This window comes from Lissotriton vulgaris, chromosome 5, assembly GCF_964263255.1.
Source record: "Lissotriton vulgaris chromosome 5, aLisVul1.2, whole genome shotgun sequence".
Classification (NCBI taxonomy): Eukaryota; Metazoa; Chordata; class Amphibia; order Caudata; family Salamandridae; genus Lissotriton; species Lissotriton vulgaris.
Window position 1 is genome coordinate 887245809 of NC_141693.1, and position 16342 is coordinate 887262150.

Here is a 16342-nt window from a genome sequence, read left to right on the forward strand (position 1 = left end):
ATCCACTCTTACCTTTGACCCCCTTAAATCTTGCATCAGAAATATCGCTCATTGGATGGATTTTAACTCTTTGAGATTAAACGCAACTAAACAGAGGTGCTTTTCTTCAATCAGCCTTCCCCTCTTGATCCCAATATCTGGTGGCCGGTAGATCTGAGCCAAGCACCCTCCCTAAAGAGTCAGTCAGGAATCTTGGAGTACGCTGGGACCAACAGCTGTCATTGAACTTACAAATTCAATCAGTTTCAGCTGCCTGTTTCTCCAAGATTAAAACCCTTAAAAAACTCATTATCTCCCATGTGACCATCGAAAAACAATAGTCCACGCGCTGATTATCTCCCACTTGGACTATGCGAACGGCCTATACTTGGGTTTAGCTACTGGCCTTTGTCATAAACTTCAAATGGTTCAGAACGCTGCAGCCCGCTTCATTGGGGGCTTCCTGCGTAGACAGCATATATCTCCCTACCTCCATGAACTGCATTGGTTACCGATAAGCAAACGCATTGAGTTTAAGGCTATGACACTTGCCTATCGCTCTACCCAGGGTAACGGTTCTGCTCATCTTAGATCAGTTCTCCGACCTTACTGTAATTCTCGCTCACTTCGCTCCAACTCTAAAAACCTCTTGGTCACCCCAAGATTTAAAAAATCTCGCTCTGGAGGAAGAACATTTGAACTTGGCGCCGCCCAGCGCTGGAACAAACTGCCTCTTAATTTGCGCTTGACCAAGACCGAACTAGAATTCCGTCGCTCTCTGAAAACTTTTCTTTTCTCCCGTTAATCTGCTTTTCCTTGGTTCTTACCTCAGGCCTTCAGTCAATCAGCGCCGGGACACCCCGTTGGGGTAGCTGAGCACTTTACAAAAGACACAAAATAAATAATGGTCAGTGCTTGATTTGAATTTTTTTTTTAAACAAATGACCTACCCTCTGCATGTGCTGCTTGCTGCCCACTTCTTTCATTACTCACTGACACTGGAGGTGTCCTCTTTGCTTAATTTATAAAAAATAAAAGTTCCAGGGCTCTCGTTAGTAGGCCACTGGAGCTTGCACCACACATTGCCCCTTTTATGCTGCCAAAGATAGTAATTACACACCCACTAACTAAAAGTGTGACAATTCAAGCACTTTCAGGTCCCCAGAGCTATAAGAATGTCTTGGGTGGCAGGGAACAGTTATTTTTAATGTATATTGATTTAATAATGGACTGTTGTGCTCATCTCTAAATCAGCCCGACTGTGCCACCTTGTGTCAGTCTGTCACAAGCACAGGTGTTGCTAATTAAGTCTTGCTGCCAAGCACCGTAATCCACCAGCTCAAATTAAGCACTGGGTGTCCCATCTATCTTCAGTGCTAGTTGCTCTGCTGTAACTACAGATATGAAGGGACTGTTCCAGCCAGCCCAGATTATATTTTAGAGGCCTAGGAAGGTTCAACCCTCTTCTCTCAGTCTTATCTAATACATTTTCAATAAAACTGTGCCAAACAGTGAATTTATTTTACAACATAATTTTTGAGTAAATGTACTAAATATCAAATGGTTCAAAACAAACTATGGGCCAAGTAAATTAAAATACTGGTGTAAAATATGCAACCAAACTTTTTGAAACCATTATAGAATTTTGAAACTGACCTAGATACTGCTTATGTGGGTTGGTAAAACGCTGATTCAGACTTTTAAAAAGCACTACCCATCAGTTTCAGCACTCCGTCCAACATCTTATTGTGTGAAGCGTATGCCCAGACGTGGGTCCCTTGCTTGCTTTCCTTATTTGTTCAAGCCAGCCTGGCTGATATGGGGTGATAGTCTGAAACCGATCCCTGGATGCTTGTTTCCGGTCCAGGGAGGACCTGGCTTGGCAGATCAGTCTGGCCTGTTCCCATGGGGAGCAGGGTAAAGACTGATTTGCATATGACTGGGTCCAAACCTGGGTGGCATGGTGAGTAAAAGAACAATGGATTTAACCCATAACTCTTGACTAGGGGTGAATGTTTGAAACATTTCAGCACTCCGTCCATCATCTTGTCGTGTTTGCCGTGTTTCATGTTGCATACATGTCAACATTATGAGACCGCAAAGTCAAAGATTTTGAGAAACAAATCGGGGAAATCTTGTTTTTCCAATTGACTTCTATTGAAGCAGATGCAATTTCAGGCAGCTAAGATAGTCATTTGCTACTTCAAAATTTGCTAGTCTCCCGATTGAATCAGGTCTGCTGGACATGTATGATGTAATGTTTCAAGGGACCTCGTCCATAAACTGTCCCACACTACACCATGCCTAGTACTGCACGCAACCAATACCCAGTTGACTTAAACTTCTTATTCCCAGTAACTATTTCAAGACTTGTCTTTTTGATCATTTTGATCTGTATGTGGCAAATGTTTGTGAAGAACTGCTTCGTGAGATTCTCACTGATATCCATGAACACTAAATAGCTGTCTGTAGGCAGGATCCTGGAAAGTTGTCAAGTCAAATGATCTTTATTCGGATTATAAAACATCCATAAAAGTACACATAAAATCCAGCAGAAGTAAAAACACAAATAACATCCCACTTGATTACAGATTCATAGCGATATACAGCTTTATCATGTGCAAAAATGTAATAATTAGTGCAAAATATACATGTGCAACGAGCAATGTGCAAAGTGTGCATAGTGCACATTTTTCAATCAATTAACAGAGAAGCACGAGACCGTACAGATGCTTTAAGAAAGCAGCTCATTCTGAAGATGGCCTCATCCGTCTTTAACAAAAACAAGTCTTTAAAAGCTAATTTAAAATCAATCGGCGTTTTTTCTACAGTACGGCATTAGAAAGTGCAAAGTGTGCATTCTATAAAAACCACAAAAGAAAATAAAATGAAGCAGACTTTGTTTACCGCCTAGGTTACAGGGACAGCTTAGATTTTCCACATGTTTGTTAAAGCCTAACGGGAAGCTTTTCCCTGAACCGAAATAGCAAACTCCTATTCCACCTGCCTAGCTTTAAGCGGAGATAGCCCTGAGGCAGGGCAAATGGTTTATCACTTGGCTCCATAAGGGAGATGTATCTAATTGTAGTAGGCTTTACCAAGTCACGCCTTAGCCTCTCCTTACGGTAAGAATCGTAGAGGGCCTTTTTTATTAGGTTCTTGTGCGTGTGGTCAATCAGTTGCGGTGAGGAAAAAAGATGACCCAGCCCCACACTCGATAAATTATTTTCCACAGCCTTAAACCAAGGTATACGGTTAGCCCTCTCGCAGTTTAAACAGTCCATAATAATATCGCGTGACAGGGAGGCAGCAGGATTACGCCAGATTTTTATCCAGAACAGTGGGGGTCTGGATCTTATGAAGTCCTCTATATAAAGGAGGTTTAGTTCCCTGTGACAGATGTAAGTTGGTGCACTGATGACCCCCCCCCAAAATCTTCTGGCAAAATCTATTTTCTACAGTCTGTAGTTGGGTGCAGTTAGAATAACCCCACACCTCAGCACCATAGGTTCCTACAGGTAAACATTGTGTTCTGTAGATTTGTAAAAATGACACAATCACATCTGCCTGGTTGGGTTGGCGAAGGGAGGTTAAAGAATTTATAGCTTTACTCATTTTGTTCCTTCCCTGGGCAACATGTGGTTGCCAAGAGCCAGTGTTGGAAAATAACAAACCAAGACAAGGGAAAGTGAAAGTGCTTTTTAAAATATTATCCCCTGATCGAATATGGCTGATTTTATAGTTTTTAGGGCCGCAAGACATTATGAATGATTTTTTAAAATTGGTGCAGAGGCCCAAGTCTGCCATATATTTAACAAAACCCAAGATTAAAATTCGCAAGGCATTGGGTGTGCGGCCCATAAGGACCGCATCATCCGCATAAAGAAGTGCAGGGACAGGTTTGCCATTGACTTGCGGAACATCATTAGTTAATTTGCCCAAAGATATACTCAGATCATTTATGTACAAAATAAAAAGCAGGGGGGCCAAGACACAACCCTGTCTGACCCCCCTGCCGATTAAAATATCATTAGAGACTTCTCCATCATTGTTAATACGGACACGTGCTTTCAGGTCGCTATGAAGATGTGCCAAAAAATGAGCTAAAGATTCATCTAAACCATAATTTAGCAGGACTGTCCATAAGCGGGAACGGTTAACAAAATCAAAGGCAGAACTTAAATCCATAAAACCAAAATATACAGGTGATTTATTGGCGATCGTATATTTGGCCATAAGCAGGTTTAGGTTCAAGCACTGCTCCACAGTGCCAACTTTACTTCTGAAGCCTAGCTGGCAGGGATGGTATTTTCTTCCGCCCAAGTGCTAATTCTGTTAAAAAGGACCCTGCCTAGGACTTTTAGTGTATTGTCAATTAATGATATGGGGCGGTAGCAGCCAGGATCGAGTCTATCGCCTATTTTAAAATATTGGTACAATAGTACTGCAAGACCATGTTTCCGGGACAGTGCTGAGGGATAAATTATTGAATACGTTACATAACAAAGGTGCCCAAAAGTCTGGTTCAGATTTGATTTGATCGATGGATAGGCCATCTGGACCAGGGGCTTTGTTACCCGCTCTTTCGGTGATAGCATCCTCCACCTCTGACAACAAAATGTTTAAAGGCTTTATTACTGGGACGATTTCGAGTGGGTTGCCAGACGCAGGAGCATCGTAGATCTTAGAAAAATGGTCAACCCACACATCCCCTGTTATATTACAGTTGATAGGGGAGATATTGGAACCCAGTGATCCAAGATTCTTAACGGCCCTCCAAAACCCTGCAGCATCTCGTAAAGCGGCTGTGCGGACAAGGGAGTCCCAGTGGTCTTTTAATAGCTCTTCAGATCTAATTTTTAAACAGTGTTCATATCTGAATCTCAGAGCCCTTACCAGGGACGAGTCACGCGGTGCAGCAGTGAGGGCAGCCCTGAGTTCCCGGTTAGCTTTAGAGCATGAGGTGTTAAACCACCTGGGATTGCTATTAATATGGGCTGGGACAGGTTTGGAAATTTCGGTTTTTATTACCTTACAGAGCTCACAAAATGAGTTAACGATATCGAGCCCCGGGCTGGAGGTTGATAGACATACCGATAATAGAGTAGGATGTTTTTTGATGACTCTAGCCAGGACATCCTGGTTGTCTATCCCCTTCCAAGCCACCCTTAACCTGTCTGTCGATGCCATTAGATTTTTAGCCCCAATTTCTATTCTCTTCCTCAGGGTTTTGATTGATTTAAGGCAAATTAAAATTGGATAATGGTCACTATACGGGGTCAAAATAACCTCAGATTTCAATAAAAGATCCTCGAGGAGGGATGAAATAAATACATAGTCTATGGTGGTAGAACTCCCACGCCCGATATAGGTAGGGGCGGGTACATTATTCACACCAGTATCTAATTTCTCCATTACATCAACTAAGTCACGTGTTGCTAACAGGTCTAATTGTTCTTCTCCTCTCCTGCAGGGTGGGGTTCTAGGGTGGATGTGTGCATTAAAATCGCCTCCCAAGCAAATGCCATCAAATCTGCCATATTTTTGACCGTCCACAATTTCATCAATGAAGTGAAACAGTTTCAGAAAATTTATATTAGGGTGGGTTATGAAGTCATTACTATAGAAGTTAATAAGGCATAGCTTTAACCGGCCTATATATTTCAACGCCATGAAATTATTGTTATTAGTTGGCAGTGATTCAGTTGTAACTCCAGCTGTAATTTTAACCCAAATTGATAAACCCCCGCTGGGGCGACCAGTGGGAGGGGAAGGGACAATCAGATTATGACAGCTATAACCCTCAAGGAGTAAAGATTTTGTACACCAGGTTTCCTGCAGCATTAAAACATCAAAGCTGGTTACCCAATCAGTCCAGGACTTTATATTCATTTTAGCATTGAGGCCAGCAATATTCCAACTCGAGATGGATAGTTCATTGGAAGCTATGGTAGAAGTATGGCCCTGGGCACCTTTTGTGGGGTCAGATAACAACCTGCACCTACCAGGAGAATTCAGCAGTGTTACACTGGGACAAATAAGTGAATTACCTGCGAGGACTTCCTTATTAGTATGATCGCTAGCTGAGGTGTGAGGTGAAGTGTCTAATGGCCAGTCCAATCTACATGTATCCGCTAGTGCGGTGTATCTATTAAAAAGTGGAAAAGACGGTGGTGCTGGAAAAAGTGGGACGGACGGTTTAGCTGAGAAAAGTGGAAAGGACGGTGGAGCTGAGAAGAGTTGCCTGGGTGGTGGCCTATAAAAGTAGCCTAAGGGCATGGGAGGGACAACAGTATATGGTCCCAGGTGAGTACTGTTGTGATTAAGTATGTTTTTAACAGTACCAGGGTGCCTGAAATTTAGAACGATGCAGTCCCCATTAAAATCTTTGCGTAAGGGGCCGACCCAGCTCACACGACGGGCAGACAGAATTTCGTTTGAGATGTCATGACCTACCCCCTTGTGCTTGGTCAGCCAATCAATACACTTATTGTTCAGCTGAACCCAGGATTCACCTTGTCCTTCCTTAAGGGGTGGGACGCCTGCCAATACTAAAACGTAAGGGCAGGCGTTGGGTGGTAAATGGAGGGCAGGTTCTTGAGATTTTCTGGGTCTGCTGACTGCTGATTGTTCATTCCTAGCATTATTACTGCTTTGGGCCGCAGGTTTTATAGTGGTTGTGTTATGGGCCTCCTGTCGTGTGCCGTTGGATGTGATGGTAGTGTTGGAAGGACCGGCAACTACGAGAGGGGTGGGCTTGGCTTTAGTGGCAGGTTTAGTTTGCCCTGTGTTGGTGTGCCTTGGTATATTATTGGCTGTTGGGGTACTGCTGGCAGGTGTGGGAACATCCTTCGTACTGCTGCTAGTACTAGGCGCACCACACAAGATAGCCTTACAAACAGACTCCAGGTCTTTCAGAAGGCGATCACCCCTGAGCTGATGAAGGCTGATCGCCCCTTTCCTTTTTACCTCTTACTTTTTGATTAAGTTTTCTAATTTATCTAACCTTTTAAAAACAATATTAAATTGCTTGATCATTTGACATTCCAGTTGTTTAAAAATGGTGTCTACAATTGTCTCAATAAAATTCCCGTTGGGCTTGGGTTGAATAATACTTTCAGTCAGAAACTCAGTGTGTGTGCCCAAGGAATTGTGATCATCAATGGAGAGGGTTATGGGAGAGGCCGATTCAGCAGTTTGCGGCATTTCAGTATTAACAGTTTTACCCTCAATTTGTAGCTGTTTCCCTCTGGTCCACATGCTCTGCGGAGTTCGTTGGTTCTTGTTGCGGGCAGGTTGCTTCCTTTTGTAAACAGTAGATTTCAAGGGACCCCTTTTCCTTTTGCCCTCGCCTGTTTTATTGTTTGTAGACGGGGATGAGGTAACACTGTACAGCGCGGTCAGGCTGAGAGGCAATAGTTCTGACCGGACTGCTGTCCACAGGCAGCGTTCCAACGATGTTACCATGGTGGAGGGTTTCAGGATGGTGATTGCAGGGGATAGCGGGAGATGGTTAGGAGAGCTTGCTTGGGGTGGCTGCAGGTCAATGGTACTGCAACCCAGTGACATCCTCCTTTCCGTGTTAGCTATTTCCTCCTGAACCATTATTAGGGCATTTTCCAGTAAGCATTCGAAAGAGGGGGGTGGGGTAGGGGAACTGACAGGAGCAGGCATGGTAGGTGTGTTGTTACGTTTCCCCATGATGATATTTCTCCAGCTCACCTCTTGTTGCAGATGTCAGAGCTGTGGCCCAGCCCAGCCTCTTCTGGCCTCTGAGGGCCCGCCCTTTGCCCGGGCTTAGCCTGGCGCTCCCGCGCAGCGGGTATCAGTGATTGTTAAATACCCTTGTGTCGGCCGGTGGGCGGGGCCTGAGCAAGCAACGCTGACCAGGTGTTGTGGTCTCGCAGGGACTCCTGGACAACTGAGTCCCTGCGGCGTTTGCTAGCCCGCTCGCTCTCCCTCCGTGATCACCGGCACCAGCTCCACACAGTCAGCAGCACAGCTCCCGGCGTCCAGATGATCGAAGCGGCACCCGCGGAGCGGGTGCTGCGAGGCGTAGGCACAATGCAGCAGGGAGCGTCCTCTCTGGAATGCAGCCCCAAACGGCGTAGTCAGGCAAGTTCAGCAGTTCCCGCTTTGGATGGGCGGGTTGGTAAGCTTTGTACCGTGCTGGCCGGTGGGCGGGGCGGGGCCTGAGCAAGCAACACTGACCAGGTGTTGTGGTCTCGCAGGGACTCCTGGACAACTGAGTCCCTGCGGCGTTTGCTAGCCCGCTCGCTCTCCCTCCGTGATCCCCGGCACCTGCTCCACACAGTCAGCAGCACAGCTCCCGGCGTCCAGATGATCGAAGCGGCACCCGCGGAGCGGGTGCTGCGAGGCGTGGGCACAATGCAGCAGGGAGCGTCCTCTCTGGAATGCAGCCCCAAACGGCGTAGTCAGGCAAGTTCAGCAGTTCCCGCTTTGGATGGGCGGGTTGGTAAGCTTTGTACCGTGCTGGCCGGTGGGCGGGGCGGGACCTGAGCAAGCAACACTGACCAGGTGTTGTGGTCTCGCAGGGACTCCTGGACAACTGAGTCCCTGCGGCGTTTGCTAGCCCGCTCGCTCTCCCTCCGTGATCCCCGGCGCCTGCTCCACACAGTCAGCAGCACAGCTCCCGGCGTCCAGATGATCGAAGCGGCACCCGCGGAGCGGGTGCTGCGAGGCGTGGGCACAATGCAGCAGGGAGCGTCCTCTCTGGAATGCAGCCCCAAACGGCGTAGTCAGGCAAGTTCAGCAGTTCCCCAGCAGTTGTGTTTGAGGAAAAGTCTTGTATACATAGTGAAGAATGGGCCAGGGTCATATCGCCATCTCCTGCAGTGTGGGAAGGCCCCCCTTGAGGGGCCCCTTAATCCTTCACAGGGCCCCCAGTCAACCAAAGGTCAATGAGCATCTGTGAGATATGGGAGACTCTGGGGGGGGGGGATGAGCGGGGTGCTCTTTACATTCTGTGCAAGGGACCCCATAATTTTGCATAATGCCAGTAAAATGGCCAGGGACTAGTTTTCGGCATGCAAATTTTATAGATTGACCAAAGGATCACCAAACAGGGGTGGCTTCTCCGCTAAGGCAGAGGAGTGTCGCTCCATTGCTCTCATAGCAGAAAGAGAAAATAAAATGATGATAACCTTGTTATTATCATTTTATTTTCCACTGCTGGGCTGGTGGCATGGGGAGGAGTGGTTTGCACACTTCAAGTGGGCATGACTTCTTAGCCGACCGTCTTGGGCCGGCAAGTCATGCGCACTTTGTATGAACCCTATCAGGCTGCATTACCTCACTCCAGCGGGTCTTGCCTGGTCACTCAAGGTGCAAATGATCGGAGCGGAGATGGCGGCTGGCGATGTGCTCCTCGAGGGGAGAGCGTGGAGCTGAGTGCTTGAGTGCCTGCTGTCTCACCGCGGGATTGTGGCCGGTAGGTGGGGGCACTGCTGATGACCCTGGGTTCGCCTGATGTCCGGTGTTGGCGGTGGGGGGCTCCAATGACCTGTGCCCCCATTAGCCGTGATTTCTCCAGGTCAGATACGTGCAGGCTGAGCACAAGACTGGGGAGAGAGCAGTGAGTTCCTGGTTGCCCGCTCTCTCATTTACTTCCCCCCCCTGATTGGTGTCTCTGGGTTCGATGGTCTGGATCTCCGCCATTTTGTGCTGAGGGTCGATGTGAAGACGACCCGAGCCCTCCATCTTGATGGCATGGTTCTGACTTTCAACTCTCTGCTTGTTTCCGGTCTTTTATTTTGTTGCCCCAGCCGGACTGTACCCTCTCCACGTTCTCCTGTTAACAGGATGCCTTTTCTCCGGTTGTCAACGAGACCTTGCCTTTGTTTCGGCCCGGGGGGGATGGACTGGCCCTGGGTTTTAGCATGACCTCAAGTTCAGCCCGGGGGTCCAGCTTGCTGCTTTCCCCACTTCCACCCGGCCTTTTACCCATACGGCCATCCCCCACCTTCATCTTGGGAATTCCTCCAGACCCATGATGGCAAAATTTCATGCTCTGTAAATATGTAATATATAAGCGCTTTTAAAATGTAACCTTGAGTGAATAAGCAACTTGTATACATATATCTCTAACCACAAGCGTGTAGTAGACCTTTGTACTTACTACTACTCCTATGTGATTGTAGGGTTTTTCGGTCTTTTATCTTCCTTGACTGAACTTGCAACTTGTTTATGAGCAACTTTTGTGTTTGTACCTTTTATGTAAGTCATGTAATCCAAAGTCCTTATGTAATGCAACTGGTTCTTCTGTAAAGCGCTCTAACACCTTCGGGTAATGTTTGCGCTATATAAAATCGCATTTAAATAAATAAATGAGGAACGTGCAAAGGCTCCCTGTCCCTATCTGGGTGCCGAACTACTGCGCTCAGACCAATCCCAGCTCTTCATTGCTTCTTCTTGTCCCCGCTTAACGGATCACTCCAAAACTTTCCATGCGTAACAAGAATCACCAGGGCACTTTTTTGGGGAAAATTGTGTAAAGATATGTCAACCGGCTCTAAAGATATGGGGAAGTCAAGAAATACTTTTCCTGTGGGAACATGGTTGTAACTATAACCACCAATAGGTAATTATATATATGTGTGTGTGTGTATGTATATATGTATATATATATATACATATATATATATATATATATATATATATATATATATATATATATTCACTGAAAAAACCATAGGTTTCACACACGTTATAGTTAGGAATTAGCATTTTAAAAACCTTTGAAATTCACTGAAAAAACCATAGGTTTCACCCCAGTTATAGTTAGCTGGTCATTTTACTCATACAAAACCTATGAAATTCCCCTGTTATAGTTACTTCAGCTAACTATAACTCGCGCGCCCGCAATGCACTGCTGATGATGTCGCATATTACATCACTCATGACATGGTCAGTGACATCACTCATGACATCACTGATGACATCTCAAATGACATCCCTGATGACATCACTGATGACATTATCCAGTGAATGTGTCTTTTTCTGAAAAATAAATAAATATTTTTTATATATGTATATCTAAAGGTCGATGGAAGATTGAATGGGTAAATAAGTCTCTAAATGGATGTTTTTTTTGTAAAATTGATTGTATAACTGACTTATGAAGTATATCTTAGTGAATAGGTGTATTAGCGACTAATCTTTAAATATTTAAATATCTGTTTCAGTGTCTCACTTTGTATATAAGTGGCTGCATGGGGTGGTGAGTAGCTACATGAGTGTGTATATGGGTTATTAATTGTTTTTTTAAGTATCAGAATGAGTGTCTGTATGGCTCGGTGGGGAGTATTACTTAGCGCACAGATGCATGAATGACTGACTCACTGTTCGTATGTGTTTTGAAGACAGCATGTGTGTATGACTTTATAGGTGGATGAGTGTGTGTATGGGTGTGTTAGTGAGTGTGTTAGTGAGTGAATGACTGTTTCAAAAGTATCAATATGAGTAACTACATATGTTTTAAACTAGTATAGGTGAGTATTGATGTATATAAATGAGTATATGTGAGAGTGTGAGATTGTAAGTTCCTGTATAAATAAGTATGTGTTTCTATAAGTGATTGTTTTAGAGAGTAAGTATGTGTACGATTCTGTAGAAATTAGTGTAGTGGTGGGTGTATAGCTGTATATGCAAGTAAATGGATGTTTGATAGTTTATTTGCATGTGTGAGTAACTCCATAGATGAGTGTCAGTGTGTAATAAGATGTACAGGTGTATGAGTACATATGATGAGTGAGTACATGTATGAGTGCCTATATAGAACTGTTAGTGAATGACTGGATATGTATGTAGATTTTTGAAAGACTGAATAGGTTGTTCTAACTGGAATTGGTATCTACTTTTATTTGAAAATGTTACTTTCTATTTTTGATTGTGTGTATCAAAGGAGAGGAGGTCTGCCACAAGGATGATGTCATCAGGGATGTCATTTGAGATGTCATCAGTGATGTCATGAGTGATGTCACTGGCCATGTCATGAGTGATGTCACTGGCCATGTCATGAGTGATGTAATATGTGACATCATCAGCAGTGCATTGCAGGCGTGCGAGTTATAGTTAGCTGAAGTAACTATAACAGGGGAATTTCATAGGTTTTGTATGAGTAAAATGACCAGCTAACTAGAACTGGTGTGAAACCTATGTTTTTTTCAGTGAATTTCCAAGGTTTTTTAAATGCTAATTCCTAACTATAACGTGGCTGTAACCCTTGGTTTTTTCAGTGAATTTCAATGGTTTCCGGGGCAGTGTGGGGGGGGGGGGGGGGGGATTGGGCACCCCCCACTTCTTTATCACTATGCCCCCACAATTTGGTCCCCCGGGGGTAATTTTTAAATAAACATACCGGTTTAAAAAAAAAAATTGCCTTGGGGGTCCTTGTGGGACCCCATGATCAGGCCTAGGGGTTCAGGGTGCTTCTACCCTGGCCCCTTTTTGTGTTCTTCACGTTTGTTTTTCTGCTTTCTTGTGCCTCGGTCTACCGTGCACAAGATGGGTGCCAACGCTTCCTGGTTTGAAGTGTTGAAAGCCAATGAGCATGCAGCTCGTGCTCGAAGTTTTAGAACTCAAAAAGGGGGCAGGGTAGAAGCACCCTGACCCCCTAGGCCTGCTCAAGGGTTCCCACAAGGATCCCCAAGGCCCAAAAAAAATAAATTTGGGGGGTTGAAATCGCCACGATTTTTCGTTCCCCCCCCCCCCCCCCCCCCCCCCCCCCCCCCCCCGCCTTGGGGGTCCCTTAAGCAGGACTAGGGGGTCAGGGTGCTTCTACCCTGCCCCCTTTTTAAGTTCTACCCTTTTTTTCTGCTCTCTTGTGCCTCAGTCTACTGAGGCACAAGATGGCTGCCATCAATTTCTGTTTTTGAGTGTTGATAGACAGTAGCAGCCAATCAGCATGAAGCTCGTGCACGGCAAGTTGCGCGCACGGTGCGCGCTTATAGATATATAATTGATTTCAACTTTAATTTTCTCAGCAACTGCTGGAGGGATTTACACCATTTAAACAAAAGCGTGATCTGCGTACCAGACCCTACCATTTTCCCAAATTTGGTGTAATTCCGTTCAGCGGTTCGGGCTGCAGCCGTGTCTAAAGGTCCTATGGAAATTAACATGGGGAAAACACGTTTTGGGACCCCCCTTTTTCTCGGCCTCCGCTTGACGAATCTTCCTGAGACTTTCAGGGAAGGAGCGGAGCGGGCTATCTTCTTTGAGAAATTCGCGGAGATTCATCAACCGGCGCCAAAGTTATTCTCAATAGAATGTTGCGGATTTCCTATGGAAACTAGGTCCTAACTATAACTTCCTACTGGCGACCGCCAGTAGGTAATATATATATATATATATCTATATATCACAGAGCTTACATTTATGAAATTGGCAAAGCTGCAGCTGCGCCATCACAGTCTGAAGGCTCGGTTACCATCCAAGCAGGTACTGTACTCTGAAACTATTAAAACACAGAGTGTAGTCATGAGCAGTTCTGATTGTATTGCTCACCAAAACCTTCAAATTTCAGTTCATTTTGTTGTTTAATTTGTATCATAGTAACTATTATGTCCCTTCAACTGCAGTCTTTTAACCCCTTCCACTCTGATGACAAGCTGGGCTCGTCATGGCGTAGCCTCCTCGCACACTGATGACGAGCCCAGCTCGTCGCGTAACATGCGTTTTTAAAAATCTCAGCGCAGGAGCGGAATTAAAGCACATTACATTATAGAAATATGTTTGCCTGATTGTGGGAACAAAGGTGTAAAAGCGTGATATTTCCAACCTCTTTCGAAATTCTACATTCCCAAAAAGGTGTATTCATATACTGCTCATCTCCCATAATTTCAAGCTGTTTTATTTTCAGCATATGATGAGGGTCTCTGGGTAACTGTGTGTATAGTCATTTGGCCTTTAATTTGTAGATTCGAAAATTGACGTGCAGAACCATTCATAACCTTGTTCTAAAACTGAAGCGGTTTTAAATCTCAGGTCATTTAACTTTTTCTAATGCTCACTTTGTGCTTACAGTTGTTCCTGCTGAAGAGGAAGGAGATGAGAAAGAAGAGCCAGAAGAGGAAGGAGAAGGTATATTTTTTATTTTGCTTAGCCACAAGTTACTTGCACTTTTTTTTTTTTAAAGAAAAAGCGTAAAACAAATGCACTCGTTTTGAAGGGCACTTCTGTAACTTTTCAGGCAAATAATTTTGGAATGCCCTGTGTAATTTAATGTCTGTTTGCTACTGCAGCTAGGGTAATCCTTCGTATTACAAGGGAAATGAATTGGTAATTGGCAAATCAATTTTACATTACAGTTAATGAGTGTATATCCCAGGGTTTGCACCAAAGATATAAGGCCATTGTCTTCACTGGGTTGTATTTTGCACATAAGGCTGTCTGAGACAGCTCCCTGTCCCAGCATCCACTATCGGTGGTTATTCATGGTGCATTCCATGGAAGTGATTTGCCTCGTCTTATACTTGGTGTTTGCTCATGTCTGGACAGAGCTATGCTAATCTTTGTTATTATGACTTATGATGATATTGTACTATTACAAATATTGCTGTACTTTACTTGGAATAATAAGTGACTACCTCATTTTTGAGGGTCGGCATTTGGTGTGTTTCACTAATCCTGCTCTAAACATTTTGGCAGTAAGCTGAGATCTCTTTGGTGCATTGGTGCATTTCAAAATGGAAGTGCTCTAGAGCTCTGTTCTATGTTGCGTACAGTATAGCTCCCCCTATGCTTCCTTCAGTCTTTCTCATGACTCGTATGACTTATTTGGTCACTCAATCAATCAGTCGGCTTAAAGCGCGCTACTCACCCGTGAGGGTCTCAAGGCGCTAGGGGGAGGGGAGATTTGCTGATTCACTTGAAGAGCCAGGTGTCGGATGCTCCACAAGTCTCACCTGTGCTTGTGAAGCAATTCTGCAGAGACGACAAGGGCCACCGCCCCTGTACCCACCTAACCCGTGCGGGAAGTGGCACCCAGCAAGGACAAGATGGAACCAGGGATGGGAGCCAAAAAAGGAATGAAGAGGTCTTGGTGGCAGTGGAGTAGGGTAGGGTCTTGACACAACTGAGGAAAGAAGAAAGACCCAATTAGGATAACGCACTACTCCTCCTTTGGAGCAAACCACGAAACACATGCAGGAAGGAGCTCCTCTTCTCTGGACTTACCAAGGCGTCATATGCGTGCAGGACCAAGGAAAGAAAGGTCATCAAGTCAAGCGCCCATGCGCTTCTGTACACAACCAAAGTAAAGCGCTCCTGCGCTGTGATGAGGCAAGCAAGAAAAACCACCAAGTTTATATACGCTCCTGCTTAGTAAGAAACAACAAAGGATAAAGACTAAAGGTGAGAATAACAATCAAGAATAATAGCGCTCCTGCGCGGCGTGTTCAAAGTAGAAAGGCTCCAGGGTAAGCGCTATAGCGCGGCCCAATGAAAATACTCAATTTGCGCTCCTGTACTCAACAATATTATCACAGCAGTGCTCCTGCGCGGCTGCACGAGAAAGGATGACTCCGGGGATGAAGCTTTTGGAACGCAAGAGAAATGCAAAAGCGGCAAAAGGAAAATGTCTCGAACAGCACGGATGCGCTGTCTGCTTTACCGTGACTCGTACTCCAGGCAAGTTCGTCGAGGCTAAGCAAAGCAAGGGAACAGTCTCAACAACTGCTGGGCTCCGGACGGGATCCGAAGGAATCAGAAGCACCGAACCGGTGGGAATCTACGCGTTTAAGCGTTTCCCCCCGGAAGTCCTTCAGGCATGGAGAACTAGACCGGGACTGCACTTCCGCCCTGAAGTGAGGACTTTCCGATGCCTGCATGTGTTTTGTGGCACTCGGAACGGCGAAAGGCCGCTACATGACAGTACCCCCCCTCCAAGACAGAAACCCCCCCCCCGGGAGTCAGAAAGGGGAAGCAGGGCGAGGACTCAGAGGGTGGCTCAGATGGAAAGCACGGACTAGAACAGGAACATGACGGACATGGGTAAGGGGTTCCCAGGACTGTTCATCGGGACCGTACCCCTTCCAGTCCACCAGGTAGAAGAGCTTTCCCCTGGTACGGCGAACACCCAGAAGGGCCCTGACCTCGTACTCCACATGGTCCTCCACCACCACCGGAGAAGGAGGAGAGGGAACGGTGCAATCGGGGTGGACAGCATGCAGAAGAGAGACATGGAAGACCGGGTGTATCTTCATGTGAGCCGGAAGGGCGAGTCTCATGGCCACGGGGTTAACCACCTTCTCGATGACCAAGGGGCCCACGTATCGAGGTAGCAGCTTCTTGGGACCAGGCACGTTGAGGTGCCGAATGAAGAGCCACACTCGGACGCCTT

General features: G+C 45.6%; 1 protein-coding gene across 2 annotated transcripts in view; it reads left to right on the forward strand.

The window, feature by feature from the left end:
* NOC3L (NOC3 like DNA replication regulator) overlaps positions 1–16342 on the forward strand; it is a 468680-nt gene that overhangs the window by 95001 nt on the left and 357337 nt on the right. For both annotated transcript variants that reach the window (XM_086922466.1, XM_086922467.1), the window contains exon 5: positions 14026–14082. In XM_086922466.1, coding sequence (XP_086778592.1) covers positions 14026–14082 — 57 coding nt within the window. The remainder of the gene's footprint in view (positions 1–14025; positions 14083–16342) is intronic.